The sequence below is a fragment of the Polypterus senegalus genome, chromosome 14 (genome assembly GCF_016835505.1).
Source record: "Polypterus senegalus isolate Bchr_013 chromosome 14, ASM1683550v1, whole genome shotgun sequence".
In the NCBI taxonomy this organism is placed as follows: Eukaryota; Metazoa; Chordata; class Cladistia; order Polypteriformes; family Polypteridae; genus Polypterus; species Polypterus senegalus.
Window position 1 is genome coordinate 74,098,011 of NC_053167.1, and position 18,626 is coordinate 74,116,636.

At 36.3% G+C, this 18,626-nt stretch overlaps 1 protein-coding gene and 1 long non-coding RNA gene across 2 annotated transcripts in view; one reads left to right on the forward strand and one right to left on the reverse strand.

The window, feature by feature from the left end:
* The window catches only part of LOC120514227, a 79,605-nt gene that overhangs the window by 38,214 nt on the left and 22,765 nt on the right, over nt 1–18,626 (forward strand). The window lies entirely within an intron of this gene.
* lrrc8c (leucine rich repeat containing 8 VRAC subunit C) overlaps nt 1–18,626 on the reverse strand; it is a 39,320-nt gene that overhangs the window by 4,875 nt on the left and 15,819 nt on the right. The window contains exon 2 of the mRNA XM_039734487.1: nt 11,915–12,056. Coding sequence (XP_039590421.1) covers nt 11,915–12,052 — 138 coding nt within the window. The 5' untranslated portion in view covers nt 12,053–12,056. The remainder of the gene's footprint in view (nt 1–11,914; nt 12,057–18,626) is intronic.

Consider the following 18,626-nt stretch of genomic DNA (forward strand, 5'->3'; position numbering starts at 1 on the left):
GTCCCTAAAGTTCTAAAAACAACCTAATAAACTAACCTCAAAGCTCATCAGAATTTTGCTAATAAGCGTTTCAGTGGCCAAAAAAGCATAATAGAAAAAAATTGTGCATCCATAATAACCAAAACAAAGCCTTTTTGGACAAAACGTAATAATTAAGGCACAGCTCCCCCTGCCATTTGATGAGCATTGTACAGTACATACATATTCACTGTCATCTACACCACTCCAAATTAGAGCAGTCACTCAACCTAACACTTTTGTCTTTGTGAAGTGGTTAGAAAACAGGAGAATCACACAGACCTGGGGAGAATATACAAACTCCACACAGATAATAATGAGCAAGTACACACACCCACTCTCCTAGAGGTTAAGGGGAGCACTGCATACTACTGTTCCACCCAAGACCTGTATGGTTCCAAATATAAAATGCTCCTCATAATACTACCTGCACTGTGAGTCAGGAAAAAGGAGGAGGAGAATGTTCTATTGCAATGAACAAGGGTACACTGGAGCAGCTGTTTAATAACAAGGTGAATGTTCATGAGTTACATTAAGCCCAGTAAGAGTCTACAGTAAAACTTGAAAATTGCACTCCAAAAGTATTCTTCCAAGACCATTAGCATTCCAGAGCACCTAAAGAGAAGAGTGTCCTGATATCACTTCTAAACATTGGGCAAAAGTGGGCCAAAACATTAATGTGATATGCAAGTCAGAATATTTAAACTTATATTTACTGTGTCAAACACAATTCTGGTGAGTATCTTACATGGTCTTACTTGGGTGAAAAAAAGGTTAAGACTGTGGGTAATGCATAGTTTGTAACTCACTTTCCATTCATGTGCCTAGAGAGGAGGAGAACACTTCTAAAAAGACACAAAATACTTTACATCCTGCCTGTAAAGATCCACTTCTTCCCGATCACCACAGTCACAGTAAAAAGTAGGTATTCAGAGTAACGCAGCAGCTGAGAACAGCAGTACTGCCTTAAGAAAACCAAATCTAGGCTAAGAACCCCTTTTTCGCATAGAGACAATATTTTTTCTTTTTAGTATTTCTTTTGTCTTGTCAAATGGCAATTTAAATGGGCCTTACTGGTTGGGGCTCCAACCCTCTTTAAGGACTATTTGTTGGATTATCTTGAACACTGGAGATAGTAGTATTTTAAAAGAGAGATGGCAAGGAGATTAATGTGAGACAAGATTTGTGCCAATTTCGTTAACAGGAAGTCAAAACAATCTTTTACTCAGAACCAAAACTAAGCCTAGGAACAAAATTTAGAGAGAATGAAGCAAAAGTCAAAGGGGTCTTTTCTCAGTACAAAAAACAAGATAAAAAAATTCAGAGTCAAAAAACAAGGGCAAGGGTTCTTTAACTGGGAAATAATCAAAATGTTAAGTGTTGGGAACAATACAATTCAAGTCTTAATCTGTGAAATATGGATGGTCATTTGAGCTGACCTTTAAACCACTGACATAATGAGATCTGGGTCACGACCTCTGTGAACACACTTCCAGCATTATAACACTATGATCCACAAAATGACAGTGCCTGAGAGAAAAACAAACATTTTTGTGGAAAATACATAAATATTTTTTAAACTTTGTTAATGTGCATGAAACACAAAAAACAAACCTCAGATTTGGAATCTATGCATGTAAAAACCCTATAATCAATATTCAATTAGCCAGAAACTCCACCAGAACTTATATAACACAGTTCTAAGAAATCAGTTATCATAACACTTGTTTTATTTTTACAACTGGCACATAACTATTTGAATTTTGAGTCAAAACATTAGCTGGACAAGAATGAGCATCTCTCTCTATTCTCTTTCTAACCCCAATTTTTCAAGCAAAGGGTTGTAGGAAATCAGATTCAGTCATGCATGTGAACACTTAATCTTTATTCATCAATATTTTATAAACTAGCAGGTCTGAATATTTTTGCAAAGCACTGCACATGATGGAAACAAATAATTAAAGCAAATAAATAAATAAAATTGTCAAGAGATAAAGAATAAAGTTTAAAATAATACAGGTTGGTCAGTTTCACAGTATAATTGAATAAATCGAAAATATTCCATCCATCCATTTTCTAACCCGCTGAATCCGAATACAGGGTCACGGGGGTCTGCTGGAGCCAATCCCAGCCAACACAGGGCACAAGGCAGGAACCAATCCTGGGCAGGGTGCTAACCCACCCAAACATCGAAAATATTCTAAAACCTTAAACTAAGTGCTGAAAAAATGTTAACTGATTCAATGGGTAAAATGCACAGAAAACTCACTCATGGTTTCCAGCTGCCCCCTCATGAGCTCCTAACATGTTTAAGTAACTCTGAAAAACGTATGCAGTACATGAAGGAAGTATTTGCTTATATACACCATGAGTGTTAATTGAACAACAGTAACATCATTACAGTATTATTTGGCAAAAACTGTAGAAGACACAAACAATTAAAACAATCTGACAATCCAAACAATTCATATGATTTGATTCAAAGTAAGAAGATTCTAAAACAATTTCTTTATTGTGAGTATACAAGATTAGTAGCTCAGCCTTTATTAAAAATGAAGTTCAAATGTTGCAGTGTATCTTCTAAAGTAACTTGATTTTCTATGCTGTCGTATGCAGGGCCAGTAACATTACCTCCAGAAAGGCACACTGAATCAACAAGCTAATTAAAAGGGCAGGTTCACGCTGCAGGTTGTAAAGAAGGACAGAATAAAAAAAAAAACTGAGTGTCATTATGAACAATGCTGCACATCCTCTCTCAGACAACAAATTATTCAGAAGTGTGTCAAGAAACGCGACTGTGGGCTCCTTTATACCAAAAGCAACATGTCTGCCAAATCAGAAGTTTGCTTTCATTGTGTATATATATATATATGTATGTATGTATGTATTGTGGATGACCAAGGTGCGTACAGCTGCTCCAACCCAACACAGACAGGCAGACACAAGTTCTAGTCCAACACAGTGGGGAGCGTTTTCTCTCTTGCCACAGCACAGTATTTAAGCACAATTCACAGTCTTTACTCTTCTCTTCCTCTCATCCTTGTTCTGTCCTTCTGGCTCTAAATCTCTCTAGGGCAAGTTTTCGTTCATCTCCTCCCAACTCCGGCTCACCAAATGGAGCAAGACGGCTCCTTTTATTCAAGACCTAGGAGTGTTCCAGATGGCTCACCAGTATTACCTGGAATCAGTTCCAGGTGTGGTAGAAGTTCAGTATAAACCTCTGCAGCTCCTTCTGGTGGCTCCCACGGAACCCAAAAGGGCTGTACCAAACTCCAGCTCCCAGTGTGGCCTGTGGGAGTCCATGTTGCCACAGCTGCCCAGGAGGGCTGCCTTCTAGCGTCCCTGGGGAGGTATTGCCCCAGCAATTCTCTCTTTCCCGGTCCTTCCATTCCGTTGGCATTCCGGCTGCATATGATGATCTTTGCCCCTCAGCTATTCCAGCACCTTCCTGCTGGGTGTCTGAGCTGCACTATTTCACAGCATGAAAAAATAAATGGACTTCTGATGACAGACTTGCTTGATGACACACAAGGAATGCACTCAAAAGCTTAGGATTAAATGACCCAAATAAGTGAATCAAAGACTCTTCAGATACAAACTTTGCCCTAAATGTAATTAACTTTTAGGAATATGAAATAGTGATAAAGACAGTGAATTCAATAACACCCAAGGTAAAATCAGAATCTACAGGGCACAATGTTACAAAAGATGAGCCATAACCACTCCATATACAGCCAGGAACACTCTAGTAATAACAGAAAGTGATGACGAATGAAACAAACCTAAACTATTTCTTATGACTAAACGCCATCCTTCAAAAGTCACAAATCTGAGATCTGGTTCATGTGACAAAGGAAACCAAATGAAAAGGTCTCAGAGTGTGCTAACTTTTATTTTGATTTTGTATTTGGAAAGCAACTGCAGAAATGAACATGCTGAAGTCAGTGTGCTGAGTGGTAAGTAAAGCAAATACCTTAAAGAGCTTACCAGAAGTGTGAAGTCTGAGAAATGAAAGGAAAAACACAATTTTTAACTACGTACAGTAATATCGTCTTTTTTTTTGCTAATTCTATGAGCTAATATGAATAAAATCCTGGCACGGTGGTTTATGCAGATGATGTGTTCTGGGTTAAAATAATGACTCTGTGTTTTCTTCATATTCATGGAGGACTTCACCCATATTCTAAAGATGAACAAATTATTATAATTAATGTAACCAAATATACTTTGTGTGCCTGTGTTTATGTGACTTGCAGAGGACTGGTTTAGGGCTTGCTATTTGTTTGTTGACAATACAGGGATAGAGTATCTCCTGTTACTGTATATTGGAATAAGTGGATAGAGAAACCGAATAAATGAATAATTAACATTTTTTATGAACAGGTTTAATTTCTTATATCACATCTGTTTTACTATTCAATACAATAAAACAAGAAAGTTGCCTAATATTGATAAAAACCCACAGCTAATTATTATGTAAAAAAAAAAAAGTATGTGGCAGATATAGTGTTCTATAAGCAAGTGAGTGGAGACTGAATATGCACAGAAGATAATTAAGTAATTATGATGAAGGGGATAATAACTGAACTCTGGCTCTAAAGCAAGGAGGCAGTTTTGCCAAGTTACTACACAAAACACACTAAAAAGTGCACAAGCCAAGCTTTTTTATTTTATGTTGTCAGCCCAATGTTGGTTACTCTTTGGAGAATGTGAATAGAATAGAATTTGTGGGATCGAGATCATGAAATTAAACACCCACAGAGCCAGAATCTGGGAAAGTTGCAGTCCTCTAGTATCTGGTGTAGGATAGTAAGCGAAACCAAAGAGTCCATTCCATCGTATTTTATCTTAAACCAGGTAAAGGTGTAGTCTGCTAATATATGGTTGCTATAGAGCAGTAATTTCACTGAATGTGGATTCACTATAAATCATAATTGTTTAATACTGCAAATGTTGACCACAGACTTTGGACATACTGTAACCCCACACATGGTTAAAATTATTGCCTACGGCCAAGGAAAAATGGAGAGTGAGAGGATGATATGATCAACCGTGTGGTCAGAGAGTGGAAAGAAAAAGAAAGAGAGAGAGAGAGAGAGAGAGAGAGACTGTGAATTGAGTAGGTAAATAAGACAGCTCCATACTCAAGGTACTTATTAAGACCTAGGCAGGGAGCACATGAATTCATATTTTTTCTGGAGCCTCCAATGCATATATTTTTAAGAAAGTCATTACTTTTGAATTTTGTTTTCAACACCTTGTGCAGCTCCTTTTTGTTGAAGCATCATAGTAAATTAAATGAGGGGTGTATTCTTTATTAGACTTTTTCATGTACGATTTGCATGTTAATTATTTGTAACCTCGTGTATCCTTTACATTTGATGTTGTGGAGTGTACGGGGCACTCTGAAGTCATCTTTGAACCCAAAGAAGATGAAAAGTATAAACATAAGATGGGTTTTATTATATGGTTGGTTACACACGGCAAACAGAACATTAAGCACAAGAAAAGGGAAAATAATAAAGATCTATACACTATGTGTTTCCTGACTGACACATTGGGTGACTGGTCCTCTTCTCCACACATTTTCTGCATAATTCTCCATGCTCATTTTTGTTTAAATGTCATACTAGACATCTTCTACAACACTGCCCTTTCTTCTTCCTGCCAGTTGAACCCTTGCCAAATACTCACCTCCCAACTCAAGGCTTAATGGTCTTTTAACCATGAGTCTCTTTTAATCCCAGTCCAAAACCTCTTCAGGGGTCATTTCCAATCACATCAGTCTCATATTTGGACCAGAGGCAAGTCTGTCTTAAGGCCACGTACACAAAACATAGCTCACTTGGTGATACCTGTCGGCCCTGGAACTCCAAAGGAACCTGTCCATAGTATACCAGAACTCAATGTAGAATGTATGGCTTCCTGCTGCCCCCAAGTGGGCTGACCCTCATACCATACAAAAATACAAATTTTTGTTTTATTTTAGTTCAACTCAAAATTCAATATTTTTATTTTACAGCTAATGTACATATTATGTATTAAAAAAATTCTACAAATGCAAGAAATTTTTACAAATTAAGCTGAAATGTAATTTAAATGTAGTTTATTTTGTTTTGCTAGTACAAAAGCTGTCTCTTTTAGTCATTCCTTAAAAGATGTTCAGAAATTTACATGACTGGGTAGTAAAGAAGTGTTCCCTGTTGTATTAGTTAAATGCAATCACTTTTACTTTTAACTGCAAGACTGGAAACAGTCTGGTGGATAAATTTTGTCACTGTTTAAATTTCCAAGATAATGAACATAAACATTAAAATAAAAATTCTAAATAAACTTTTTAAGAAGCTTATTACATTGATGGTTACACTGCTTTAACAAATACAGCAAAAAATATATCAGCAGAGTAGAATTAAATATTTCTCTTTAATAAAAGTATAATCTTCAATTTTTCAAACCAAGCCTACTCCTTAATCTTTATTTTGTACTTGACCTACTAATGTGTGTAAATGTTCAGTAATAAACCAGTTAAAGCAAAAACAACAAATGAAACACATATCTGAACTGTTTCCCACAATATAACTAATTTCAAGTGAACCTTCAAAAGTGAAAAGATTGAGTCCCTGTTTCATACAAAATAGCATCTCAAGTAGCCAAAGTCAGGATGTCAATCTGTTTGTGATTCCTATTTCCAGATTGTAGTGTGATTTGAGACCTTTCAACCTGAGACTAACCTTTGATGTCTATTGGACATACAGTATAGGATTCATCATCTGTTCTGTTTATAAATGTAAAGAATGAGTTTCTACCAAATGTTTCTTCATAGCGGTTATTACCTTACACTATTATACTATAGTTTTTGAAAACTACTTAAATATATTATATGAATCTTATGAGAAATTACATAACACTTCTCTTCAAGTAATAAAACAAAGCACTCTCAATTGCTGAATTTATCTTAAAATTAAAATAATTAGTGTTCCAGCAGACCCCCGTGACCCTGTGTTTGGATTCAACGGGTTAGAAAATGGATGGATAGATAGTGTGCTTTAAATTGTCCGTGGCTTTCTATATTCTTAGACATTATGTCTGAAATAATGATACCTCTGACATACACCAGCAGGTTGCAGAACCCTAAATGTGGTGCTTGTTGCAAATATGCAAATAGAAAAGGGTATTAAGAGGGATCTGTACAATTAAATTGTGCACACAGACACGAGACAACATACTTAATTACACACATGCAGGTTGATTGCTTACAGATATAACCGTGTAATTTAAATGTTAATACATTAAAAATGTTATGGTAGCATGATCTATAGCAAAACATTGTGTACAATAGGAACAATGTAAATTTTACCCCATTATATATATATTATATATATTTTTAGGTAAGGTTAAGATGCACTACCTTCTTCCACTTTTTTTCTGATATCAACCGGTATATTAAATATGGCTGAGCTGATCGAGTGTATTCGATTTGGTAATATCAGATGTGTAACGAATGTTGCTAAAAAATTAGTCATTCTTTAAGCATTAATGAAATATTTTTTATTATATAATTAAATCTTTGTACTTGATTCAATAATGTATTAGCTATTTATATTTCTGCTGCACAATATTTTTAATTTGGACTGAATATATTTACGCTTCATTTTACTTGGTCTGTTTAAAACTATATTTCTTCCATTATACAGACATGAGATGCCACAACCTTTTACCTAAGCACTGTGGGCAAAGGCAGTAAGCAGCCTTGAATGACATGCAAGACTCACAATGAGATACACTTACATACACATTTACAGTATATCAAACTAGTTCTATAAGAAGTAATAATGATAAAAAACATTTTAATGCTTATTATCAATAAATATGAGTTAGAAAATGTACTAATAACTGGCACACTGAAAAACACAGCATTAAACTGTTCATCACAATGTTTTTCCAAAACAAATATCAAAATATTTGAAACATTTATACTAATACATTTTTATGCAGATATTTTAAATACTTAAATATCTTATATAAGAATTGTTATCAAAAACATACTGAACCTATTTTTATAATGGATGGTTTTAATAATTTAAAGTTTAGGATATTACACAATACAGAGAAAGGGAATGGCTGTAACATGTCTATGCTAATGCTACTATTAATAAACAGATAACCTAATAATGCCAAATGGATTTTCCATCAGCAAAAATGTTTTACAGGTCAGAATACCAATTTAACACCTGATTTCTTGATATTGCCAAGTAATGAGATCCACTGGTTTCAAATTTGCTAACATACAGACAGCAGCCCAATTTAAAGTATTTTCATTGGGTAACAGAAAAGTAAACTCTCAGCTACCATAAGATCTTTATTTGATTGGTGTTAAGGATAATATTTATTTCTAGGGTGAATGTAAATAAATTCATTTTCTGGTTCTTATAAATCTATAAATTTTGATCTCTTTCACCTTAGGAGGAAGAAAAACATATTAAGAACAGCAGTTTATTTGCCGAAAATACTCTAGAGGGGGCTAAGTGCACTTAGTTTATAACCGAGGAAACTTGATTTACAGAATATCACTTTTTATTTTGTTAATACTGTTTAGAACCTGATCGTTGGAACAACAATTTTAAAACATTTGTTCTACAATAACTATTTTAAAAAAGGTATATAGTTTTACTATAGTACCCTAATACCAATAATCAGAATCCATAGAATTCAGTATACATTTTCTTTAATGCATGTGACTGCCCATTATTTCTTCATTAATGAGAAGGTTGTTTCAATATATTTACAAATGGGTATGTGCCAAGTACACTCTAGCAGTCCATTCCAAAGACCAGCAGGTATCACGGTAACTCAAGCCACTTTGCTTCACTTCCTGACTTATGCAAGGCAAGATTTAGTTAACATCTAGTCTCCATTGTATTTGTTTTGCACATTTAATGACCAGCACTTTTTGGTTTAAAGAAAACAAATGATTTCATAGTTTAAAATAGGGATGCTGTCTCAAAACTCTAGATTATGAATCACAGCCTGGTCAATGTCTATGTCAAATTTTAACATCCTCCCTCTTTCCTGTGTGGGGTTTTCTCCAGATACTCTTGTTTTAATTTCACATCCTGTGTGTGTGTTAGGCTAAATGGTGTTTCCAAACTGGCTCCATGTGAGTGCGTGCATGTGCATACTGTATACATGTGTATGGCTTGTAATGGAAGGGTGCTCCGTCTAGGCTGGATTTCTGCCATGCTGTGAAGATAGGCTCCAGACCCCAATGACACTGAATTTGACTAATTAGGTTAGAGAATATTATGCAATGTTTTGAATTTACATCTTGCACACTTCTTAAATACCACTCACTCCATCTCATAGTTGCAATTATTCTTATAAATCACTATTTAATCGCTATTTAAATGTATAATTTAAGTAGTGGGTATATTATTTGGAAGTGATAAACCTGTTAGTGACCACACTTGATATTCCTGTTTTGTTAAAAATAGACAACTGCTTTGTCCCACTTCCTGTGAGTCTGAAGGAGGATAATTTTAGTAAACCTGAACTTAGGCTGACCTGCACTTGTTAGGGGTACATTTTTGGACAGTAACCTTTAAAAAAAGAAATGAAAATGTTGATGCTAAATTTACTATTGATAATACAATGAGATTTTAGTATATTTTTGCAAGTAACCTTGAAAATAAAAAACAGCATTTTTAGCAAAAGAAAACATGTTTTGAAACTCACATAACCTAAATAATAAAAATATTAAAAAGCCAAACAAAATTAACAGCACTAAATATCAATACAAGCCTTTTTTTTAACAAACCATGAAATCAAATTCACAGCAAAACATGCTTTTGGAAGATTCTAAAAAAGACTGCTGATAGGCCAGTACTTGCCTTAAACATCTAAGGATTTTCCAAACAAAATAGTTAGCAACAGTTGATTTTACAGGTGGTGTTGTTTCAATTACATAAATGTCAAAAGTTTATACATAATACATTCTTGCAAGTCTGAAAATAAGATGCTGTTTATATGTAGCTGTGCTTGTACAGCAGCACCTTTCCATTACTTCAATATATATTCCAATTTGTACACATATCGTAATGTTTCTCTCCCTTAAAGCAATTTTAGCATCTTACTTCTTTATTTATGTTATTAGTATTATGACCATTTTTATTCACAAACTATAAAATCCTCCAGGACAGCCAGAGAAACTGCAATTACATAACAATCTTTAACTTTTTAATCAAAACCTCTGTTTTGTTGAACTAATTACTTAACTGCAGTTCTTGGTTTTCATATTTCTTTAAGTGCACTTAAACAGGCCTGAAACTATGTTTTAAAAAGTTGACACTTTGAAAGTTTATAAGCTCTTGAACATGCATATCAACAGCCTACCTGTTGATTTAATATTTAAAATGGATGACCAGTTCTTAACTAGGTGTCCTGCAGAGAAGCAGTAAGTTCCTTCAAAAATTAACTTTATGCACACAACACTGGATGCTCTATCTGTTTCTTAACCACAGTTTCAAATATCATGTGGAGAACTGGGGAAGGTCCTGCAGTAAACAAAGCTTCCTATGAAGTTTGTGAAAAACTTGCAAGTGTTAAACCATTTCTCTCTCCATTACAAAAAATGAATTTGATATCATATACTTTCCAGCTTGCATGAAAATTGGACAACCTAGCCTATTCACATCCAATTACTAATTATAAAAAAAAGAAAAAAAAGTTATTAAGCTAATACACATCTTTGATTTACAGTATGTGTCTTTCTTAAGTTTCGAAATGTAGCTCAGCACTAAAAGATTACACTGAGCTTAGAAATAAGTTAAATAAGTGCACCTGTTAATGCAAACCAAAAAAACTGTTTGGTGTTATCCTGGTTAACATTGCTGCTTCATGGCTTTGTGGATCTGGAAAGCAATTGAAGTCTAGTCTCTGATTGTATGGAGTTTGCACATTCTCACCATGCCTGTCCGTTTTTAATTTTGTACCTAGACATCATTTAACACTTGTAAGGATGACTGATGACTTAAAATTTTCTCTCAGTATATAAGTGTAGCTATGTGTATGTGTTGTAGCATGCAGTCAACTGATTAACCTATGTGAGGATTCCCCTTGGGGATTAATAAAGTATTTATCTATCTATCTATCTATCAATTTGTGCTTTTTGGATAAACATACACACACACATATATGTATATATATATCCTGTGGATTTAGAATCATTGACTGTAACTCTGGATGAGATTTATAAGAGGTCTGATTCACAAGCACTAATTTATTTTGTAGAAATTGTTAAACTTGCCCGTGACCAGGCAAAATGATTCTGGTGTTATTAAAGAAACTTTCACAGCAACGGGAGCCAAACTTGGCAGAAACTAGTACAAGGCAGGAACCAAATGTGAGCCAGAAAATAATTTCTTATAAACTATAAACTTTTTTACAGAAATTATTTCAATTTCATGTTGATTACCACATATTCTAGTAGCTTGCATGGTAGTGTACAATTTTATTTCTATTTTATTATGTAAAGTAAAGGATATGAAAGGAACTAGTCCTTGCAAGCAACTTTAAAAATATAAACAAACCTCTACTTTGCCAAATAGAGAACTTCATCCACCCAACATTTTTAGTCTATTGAAAATAAGCTTTGAATACATGATGCTTTCTATACAATCCATTAACTGAGGCATTTACCAACTAAAATTAAAATGTATATTATTTATTAAATGCACAATGACTATGAAAATTATGCCTATTAACAAAATTTTCACATTTTATTTAAATATGGTTGGAACAAAGCGTTATTGCTAGAAATGAAATATGCCAAATTTGGCTGTCAGTGGTCTAAAGGTTAAACAGGATGATAATGTTTTTTCTATTATTTTCCATGACTGACCTGCAGAGTACATCCAAAGACTCCAATCATGAGCATTGCCACAGACAGGTAGTCCGTAAAAACATCCCACCATGGCTTCAGCACTCTAAAAGCTGGCTGCTGCTCCGAGAATTGCCGGAATTCAGTCACAGGAATCATCGCCCTATGTAAACACAGAGTTAGTTAACAAACTAACAAATTTAATATCCCTGCAGATTTGGAAATCCCCAGAAGCATCCCTTCTCATACAATAAATAAGTAACAGTGCAGCCATTCAAAATTCTTGCAAAGTTAAGAACCAGCAAACTGGATTGTTCCATGAGAGGAACAAACAAGAAGAACACAAATGTGAATATCCCACCCATTTCCTGTTTACAGGAGCTCAGCAAAAAGTACAAGGTTAACAAACAGCTGAAGCCTAGCATGATTTTTCATCTTTGCTTAAATGTTAGTCTATACAGTACACTACAAACACACTGTCTGTTACAGGTCTATATCCTAGCATTAAATTTCCCTCAGGATCAATAAATTATCTATCTATCTAGGAAACGAGTCAACATTCACAGTAGGACAAATAATGCATAATAAATCCCTGAAGATCTCTATAACATGCAATTGTTTAATTCTTTTAGGTACATTACTGAGTGCTTACGAGCTAAACTGTTTTTATAATCACAGGTAAAACTGGACTAATTAACTACATATAATGTACTGTACACTTGGTAATGCAAAACCTTTTTTGGCTCAAAACAGATACTCAAATGTCTTACATTAATCTCTAATAAATTGTTTTTATTGATAAGTTTTATAGCACTTGACACCTTGCAAGTGATAACAAAATTCTCAAGTAACATCTATCCATCCACCCAGCTATATCCTAACTACAGGGTTACAGGGGTCTGCTGGAGCAAATCCCAGCCAACACAGGGCGCAAGGCAGGAAACAAACCCCGGGCTGGGCGCCAGCCCACTGCACGATGCACACACACACACACACTAGGGACAATTTAGAATCGCCAATGCACCTAACCTGCATGTCTTTGGACTGTGGGAGGAAACTGGAGTACCCGGAGGAAACCCACGCAGACACGGGGAGAACATGCAAACTCCATGCAGGGAGGACCTGGGAAGCAAACCCAGGCCTCCTAACTGCGAGGCAGCAGCGCTACCACTGCGCCACCGTGCCACCCACCTCAAGTAACATATTTGTTAAAATATCTTTTATGTTCTATCTGTCTTATTTTCATGGTGGCTTTGTTCTTCAATCTGTCTTCTTTAGTTTCTTTCCCCTTGAGCTTGTTTTATTTGGCCATTGCTTTCCCTTTTCACCTTAAAAACAGAACCAACGACAAAGCCCCAACGAGAACATGAACCATTGAAGATGGCTCTATTGGTTCCTGAGACACCCTTAAATGTACAGGTAGTTTATAAAAACGACTTTCTAAGCCAATGCCTCCAAGAAGCAAAATACTATATGTCACTGTGCAGAACAACTTTACTAGATAAATGAACTACTTTCACATATAGTATACACAGACATTACCCACACATACTGATTATCTAAACAACTAAATATCAGTCTATTTGGAAAACCTGCTTCATCCAAGTTTAGTGTAGCCTAAAATTATCAGAAATGCAGGAATTAACCTTGGACATTGCATAGTCCCATTAGGAACATGTATATGTTAACAATGGGCAGTTTAGTGCTGTCAATAAACATAACTCACAAATCATTAAAATGTGGGATGACAACTCGAGTATCTGGAGAAAAACCTATAAGCACTAATAATTCTGTCTGATGATAAAGTAGCATAGTGCTTAGCATGGATGTCTCACAGATCCTGGGATCACACTTAAAACTCCTTATTTGGTCCCTTTCTGTGTGGTGTGTCTAGGTAGAAATAGGTATTCTTCTGACATTCCAAACATGTACAGATAAAACTAATTGGTCACAAAGTGAGTAGTGTCTCTGGAAATGTGTAAATAACTGTATAAGCTCACAAAATGGATGAATATAGAGGTAAATCCCCTAATGTTTTTTGCTCATCAACTGACCAAAGTTCTAAAGAATATTTTTCTGTTTCTTTTCCAGTCCACCAGGAAGTGAATAACACATATATAATTCTAATTTGTGTTTTCCTGCAATAGGAATCACATCACTTGCACTTCTTCATTAATTTACACTTACTGTTCTACAAGGGGAAGAAGACAGATTGATTTGATTTATATGTATATGACTGCCATAGTTTGAACCTTGCACTACAATGAAAACATACTAGCACTACACAATTCAAAATACTACACAGTTAACAAATTTTTAGGGTCCTTAAATTTTCACAACCTAAAATCATGACTTAAGAGTCTCATAATGAATGCATTTGTGTAACACATTGTTGTCACAACCAAGGTGTAAATAGGAGAACCTACCCCAAGGAACTGTAAAATATCAAAAAAAGTGCATGTATTACAAAAAAACATGGTCAATAACCATGAAGACTGATGTATGATTTCTTTATCTCTCTCTGTTTGGATACCTCTTTCAGGATGAGAATGGGTTTTAGGGAGACAACCCCCACTTGGAGTTTGTTTTTATTTGGAGATATCTGTTCTTTTTTTAGGGCGGCACGGTGGGTAGCACTGCTGCCTCGCAGTTAGAAGACGTGGATTCGCTTCTCGGTCCTCCCTGTGTGGAGTTTGCATGTCCCCCCTATGTCTGCGTGGGTTTCTCCCACAGTCCAAAGACATGCAGGTTAGGTGCACTGGCGATTCTATATTGTCCCTAGTGTGTGTGTGTGTGTGTGTATGCGTGCCCTGCGGTGGGCTGGCACCCTTCCCGGGATCCTGCCTTGTGCCCTATGTTGACTGGGATTGGCTCAACCATGTGACCCTGTAGTTAGGATATAGCAGGATGAATGATGGATGTTCTTTTTTACTACCTTTACTTCCACATTTCAGGTTGCAATATGATTTGAAATGCTATGTAATAGTTACTTCTTTGTTCATTTTGAATAACTGCCTTGACAAAACATAATTAAGGAAAATTCAGTGTGTTCAGGTGAAGAAGCAGGATGTGTCTAGAAAACAAAAGGAAATGACAGAAGCTATACAGGTAAGTCAGCTAAGTTGAAAAATGCCTTAATTATCTATGGATAATTTGTATCATTGTTAAAATTTCTAAAGATAAATTCAAGTGAACTATTCAGCAAGTTTATATTTATTCTGTTGATCTGTGTGTAAATATCAGATCTGATTAAGGCACTTATGTTTAACATTAAATGCATTCATATTTATTTCTTCATTTGCTATATTTAGCACTTCCTTTGAAGATGTTGTTTTCACAAGGCCCAGCTTTCCTTATGTATAGTAATAATTATAAGGCAATGAAGTACTTTAAGTTCCAGGAAAGCCAGCGTTCCTTTTGGCTGTATAGCCGCCCCGTAGAAAAGCCCCAGTCCGTCCCCTCTCAGAATTCCTGCTTACCCCCCTCCGTTCTTTCCCCTTTGCTTTTATTTTTCATGCTCCTGAAAATCTTTTCAAAACAAAAGTAAAGAAATAGACAGAGCGTCACATTAACGTCTTCTCCCCTCTGCCTATTAAATAATCAATAAAATGAAATAAAAAAATCACGCAAGAAACAGAAAGCACAACCTACCCTTACATCGTCCACCGCGCTTCTGGCGTTACAGCCAAACACGTGGTGTATGCAGGTTATGAGGTGTGACGCTAATTAACGCCCGTACTACAACAGATTATATTGTTCATATACTATTAACTATTTACAGGGATCAACTCTTTTGGGAAGGTTCATAACAAAAAAAAAAAAAATGAAATTATAAATAACATGTGCACTTGAGTATTTCGAGCCCTGCGTCTGAGTCGGATGGTTCCCCTGGTCACCAATTTGTGTGTTTCACTATGCCCACTATGCCATTCCGTCTTCAGCTACCCATGTGCACTTGTACGGAGGAGACCTTACGGAACAATGCCGAAACGAAACGCAACTAAACCTGCTGCTGCGAGACAGGACACATTACAGTGTGATCACGAAGCAAAGAGGCAAAGGCGTGACAGTCGCTCGCAAGAAACGGACACTCAGCATTCATACAGATTAGCTCAACGACGCGTCTCTGCCGCACAACGAAAGGCAACTGAAACCCCTACAGAGAGAGAAGACAGATTACGCCATGATCACGAAAGAAAGAGGCAAAAGCATGCCAATGAGACACCCAACGAGAGGTCCTTACAATTAAATCCTTCAACTGTGGTCATCCAACGCGCAGCGTAGTGCGCACCAAGTTGCTAGTGTATAGTAATAATCATAAGGCAATGAAGTACTTTAAGTTCCACGAAAGCCAATATTATTTTACACTAGTAAATGATTAAATAATAAATAATCTACTATTACAAGAATCTCAATTTCAATAAGGAGTACAGTATTGTTTAGCATTACCCCAAAATCTACATCACATTCTTCTGGTTAAATCTCGAAAACATGTCTAAATTGTTCACTTCCTTAAACTAATAGATTGCAGCCTTTTTATACAATCACCATGCAGCTTTCTGAACAATATGATGTCATGGGAATGCTACAAAGTTTACCTCTTCATTAGACTCCGTGTCCTGAGCTGTGAACTGAAAGGCTCTGACTAAACCACAGACTGTGTCACCAAATCTCAGAAGGGTTTTCAGAAAACAAAAAACCTTACCTGTGAATAGATCCATTTTCTAATTTAATGTGCCATCATTGAACTCTCTATAAATACAAAATGTGCTAATCTGTTAATGAGTGCTTGTGATCGTTAATGAGATAATGACACACATTTAGTGACACTTAGCTATGCTGCAGTCCATGAGAACTCAAGACATTCTCAATGCTGGAATCCATGCATTTAGATTAACACTCCCAATTCTTCTTTCACAATACTCAGTAGTAGGGGCTGGTTACTCTAAACGTGTCAGCTGGTGCTCTTCAATGTCTAACTCTAAATGGATTAACAACATTTTGGTTAGTAATTCTTTTTATTTTATGTAAACTGTTCTTTGATTAGTTTCACATATAAACTTCAAGTAGTGGTCATAGCAAATTACTCCATATATTTTCAACCCTGCCTGTAATGAGAAGTCAAACAAAATGACAACTTTTATTGGCTATTATTAAAATACAATTTTATTTTAACTAGTTAGTTTCAGTTTAATTTTTTTCTCCTAGCACTGTGGTTTTCTTTTCACATTCCAGACAGACAGTACATGAATATTCAATCAAATAACTACTCTTAGTTGACATGGTATAAGACACTGTACTCTTTAATACGATGGTACTCCACCTACGGTTGGTTCTTGCTTAGCACCCAGTGTCACCACCACGATTGTTTTCTGCTCCCCAAGCCCCTACAACAAGAAGGGAAAAACAGAAACTCTATTTATCAGTTTAATTTCTGTCAGTTACAGAGCACCTCTCACCAGAGGTCGACAGTCTGTTGATATTTAGTGACAGACTTTTGATGCAAACGAGGATGCAAGATAAGAACCCAGCCACAGGGAATGTACAGACCAGTGTGTTTATTCATGCCGGTCCCAAGCCCAGATAAATGGGGAGGTTTACGTCAGGAAGAGCATCCAGTGTAAAAGTTTTCCATATCATCTCATATCATATCATACCATGCGGACAACAATACAGATTTCTATACCGGATCGGTCAAGGCCCAAGTAAACAACGGCCATTACCAGTACTGTTAGCCAACAGGGTGCTGGCAGTAATTGGGCTACTGTTGGCTAAACAAGGAGAAGAAGGAGAAGATGATGTGGGAGACGTGTCCGGAGGCAGGAGGAGAGGAGGAAGGTAAAGAGAGTGGAACTTAGGGTAGGAACTTTGAACGTTGGCAGTATGACAGGTAAGGGGAGAGAGTTAGCAGATGTGATGGAGAGAAGGAAGGTTGATATATTGTGCATGCAAGAGACTAAATGGAAGGAGAGTAAGGGCAGGTGAATTGGAGGTGGATTCAAATTGTTCTATCATGGTGTGGATGGGAGGAGAAATGGTTATTCTGAAGGAACAGTATGTCAAGAGTGTTTTGGAGGTGAAAAAAGTGGCAGACAGAGTGATGATTATAAAGCTAGAAAGGTGTGATGATGAATGTTTTTAGTGCATATGCCCCGCAAGTTGGGTGTGCGAAGGATGAGAAAGAAGATTTCTGCAGTGATGGGCAGCATACCCAAGGGACAGAGTGATGATTTAAGCAGATTTCAATGGACATGTTGGTGAAAGTAACAGAGGGGATGAGGAGGTGATGGGTAGGTAATGTATCAAGGAGAGAAATGAAGAAGGTCAGATAATAGTGGATTTTGCAAAAAAGGATGGACATGGTTGTGGTGAATATGGATTTTAAGAAGAGGGAGGAACATAGGGTGACGTACAAGAGTGGAGGAAGATGCATAGTGTAGTTAGACAGCATAGGATGGTGGTCTAAGAAGAGGAGGAAAGGAAAGGCAGGGCCAAGGATCAAATGGTAGAAGTTGAAAAAGGAAGACTGTAAGGTTGAGTTCAAGGAGGAGGTAAGATAGGCACTGGGTGGCAGTGAAGAGTTACCAGACAAGTAATAATGGTGACAGCAAGAAGGGTGCTTGGCGTGACACCTGGACAGAGGAAGGAAGAAAAGGAAACCTGGTGGTGGAATGGGGATGTACAGGAGAGTATACAGAGGAAGAGGTTGGTAAAGAAGAAGTGGGATAGTCAG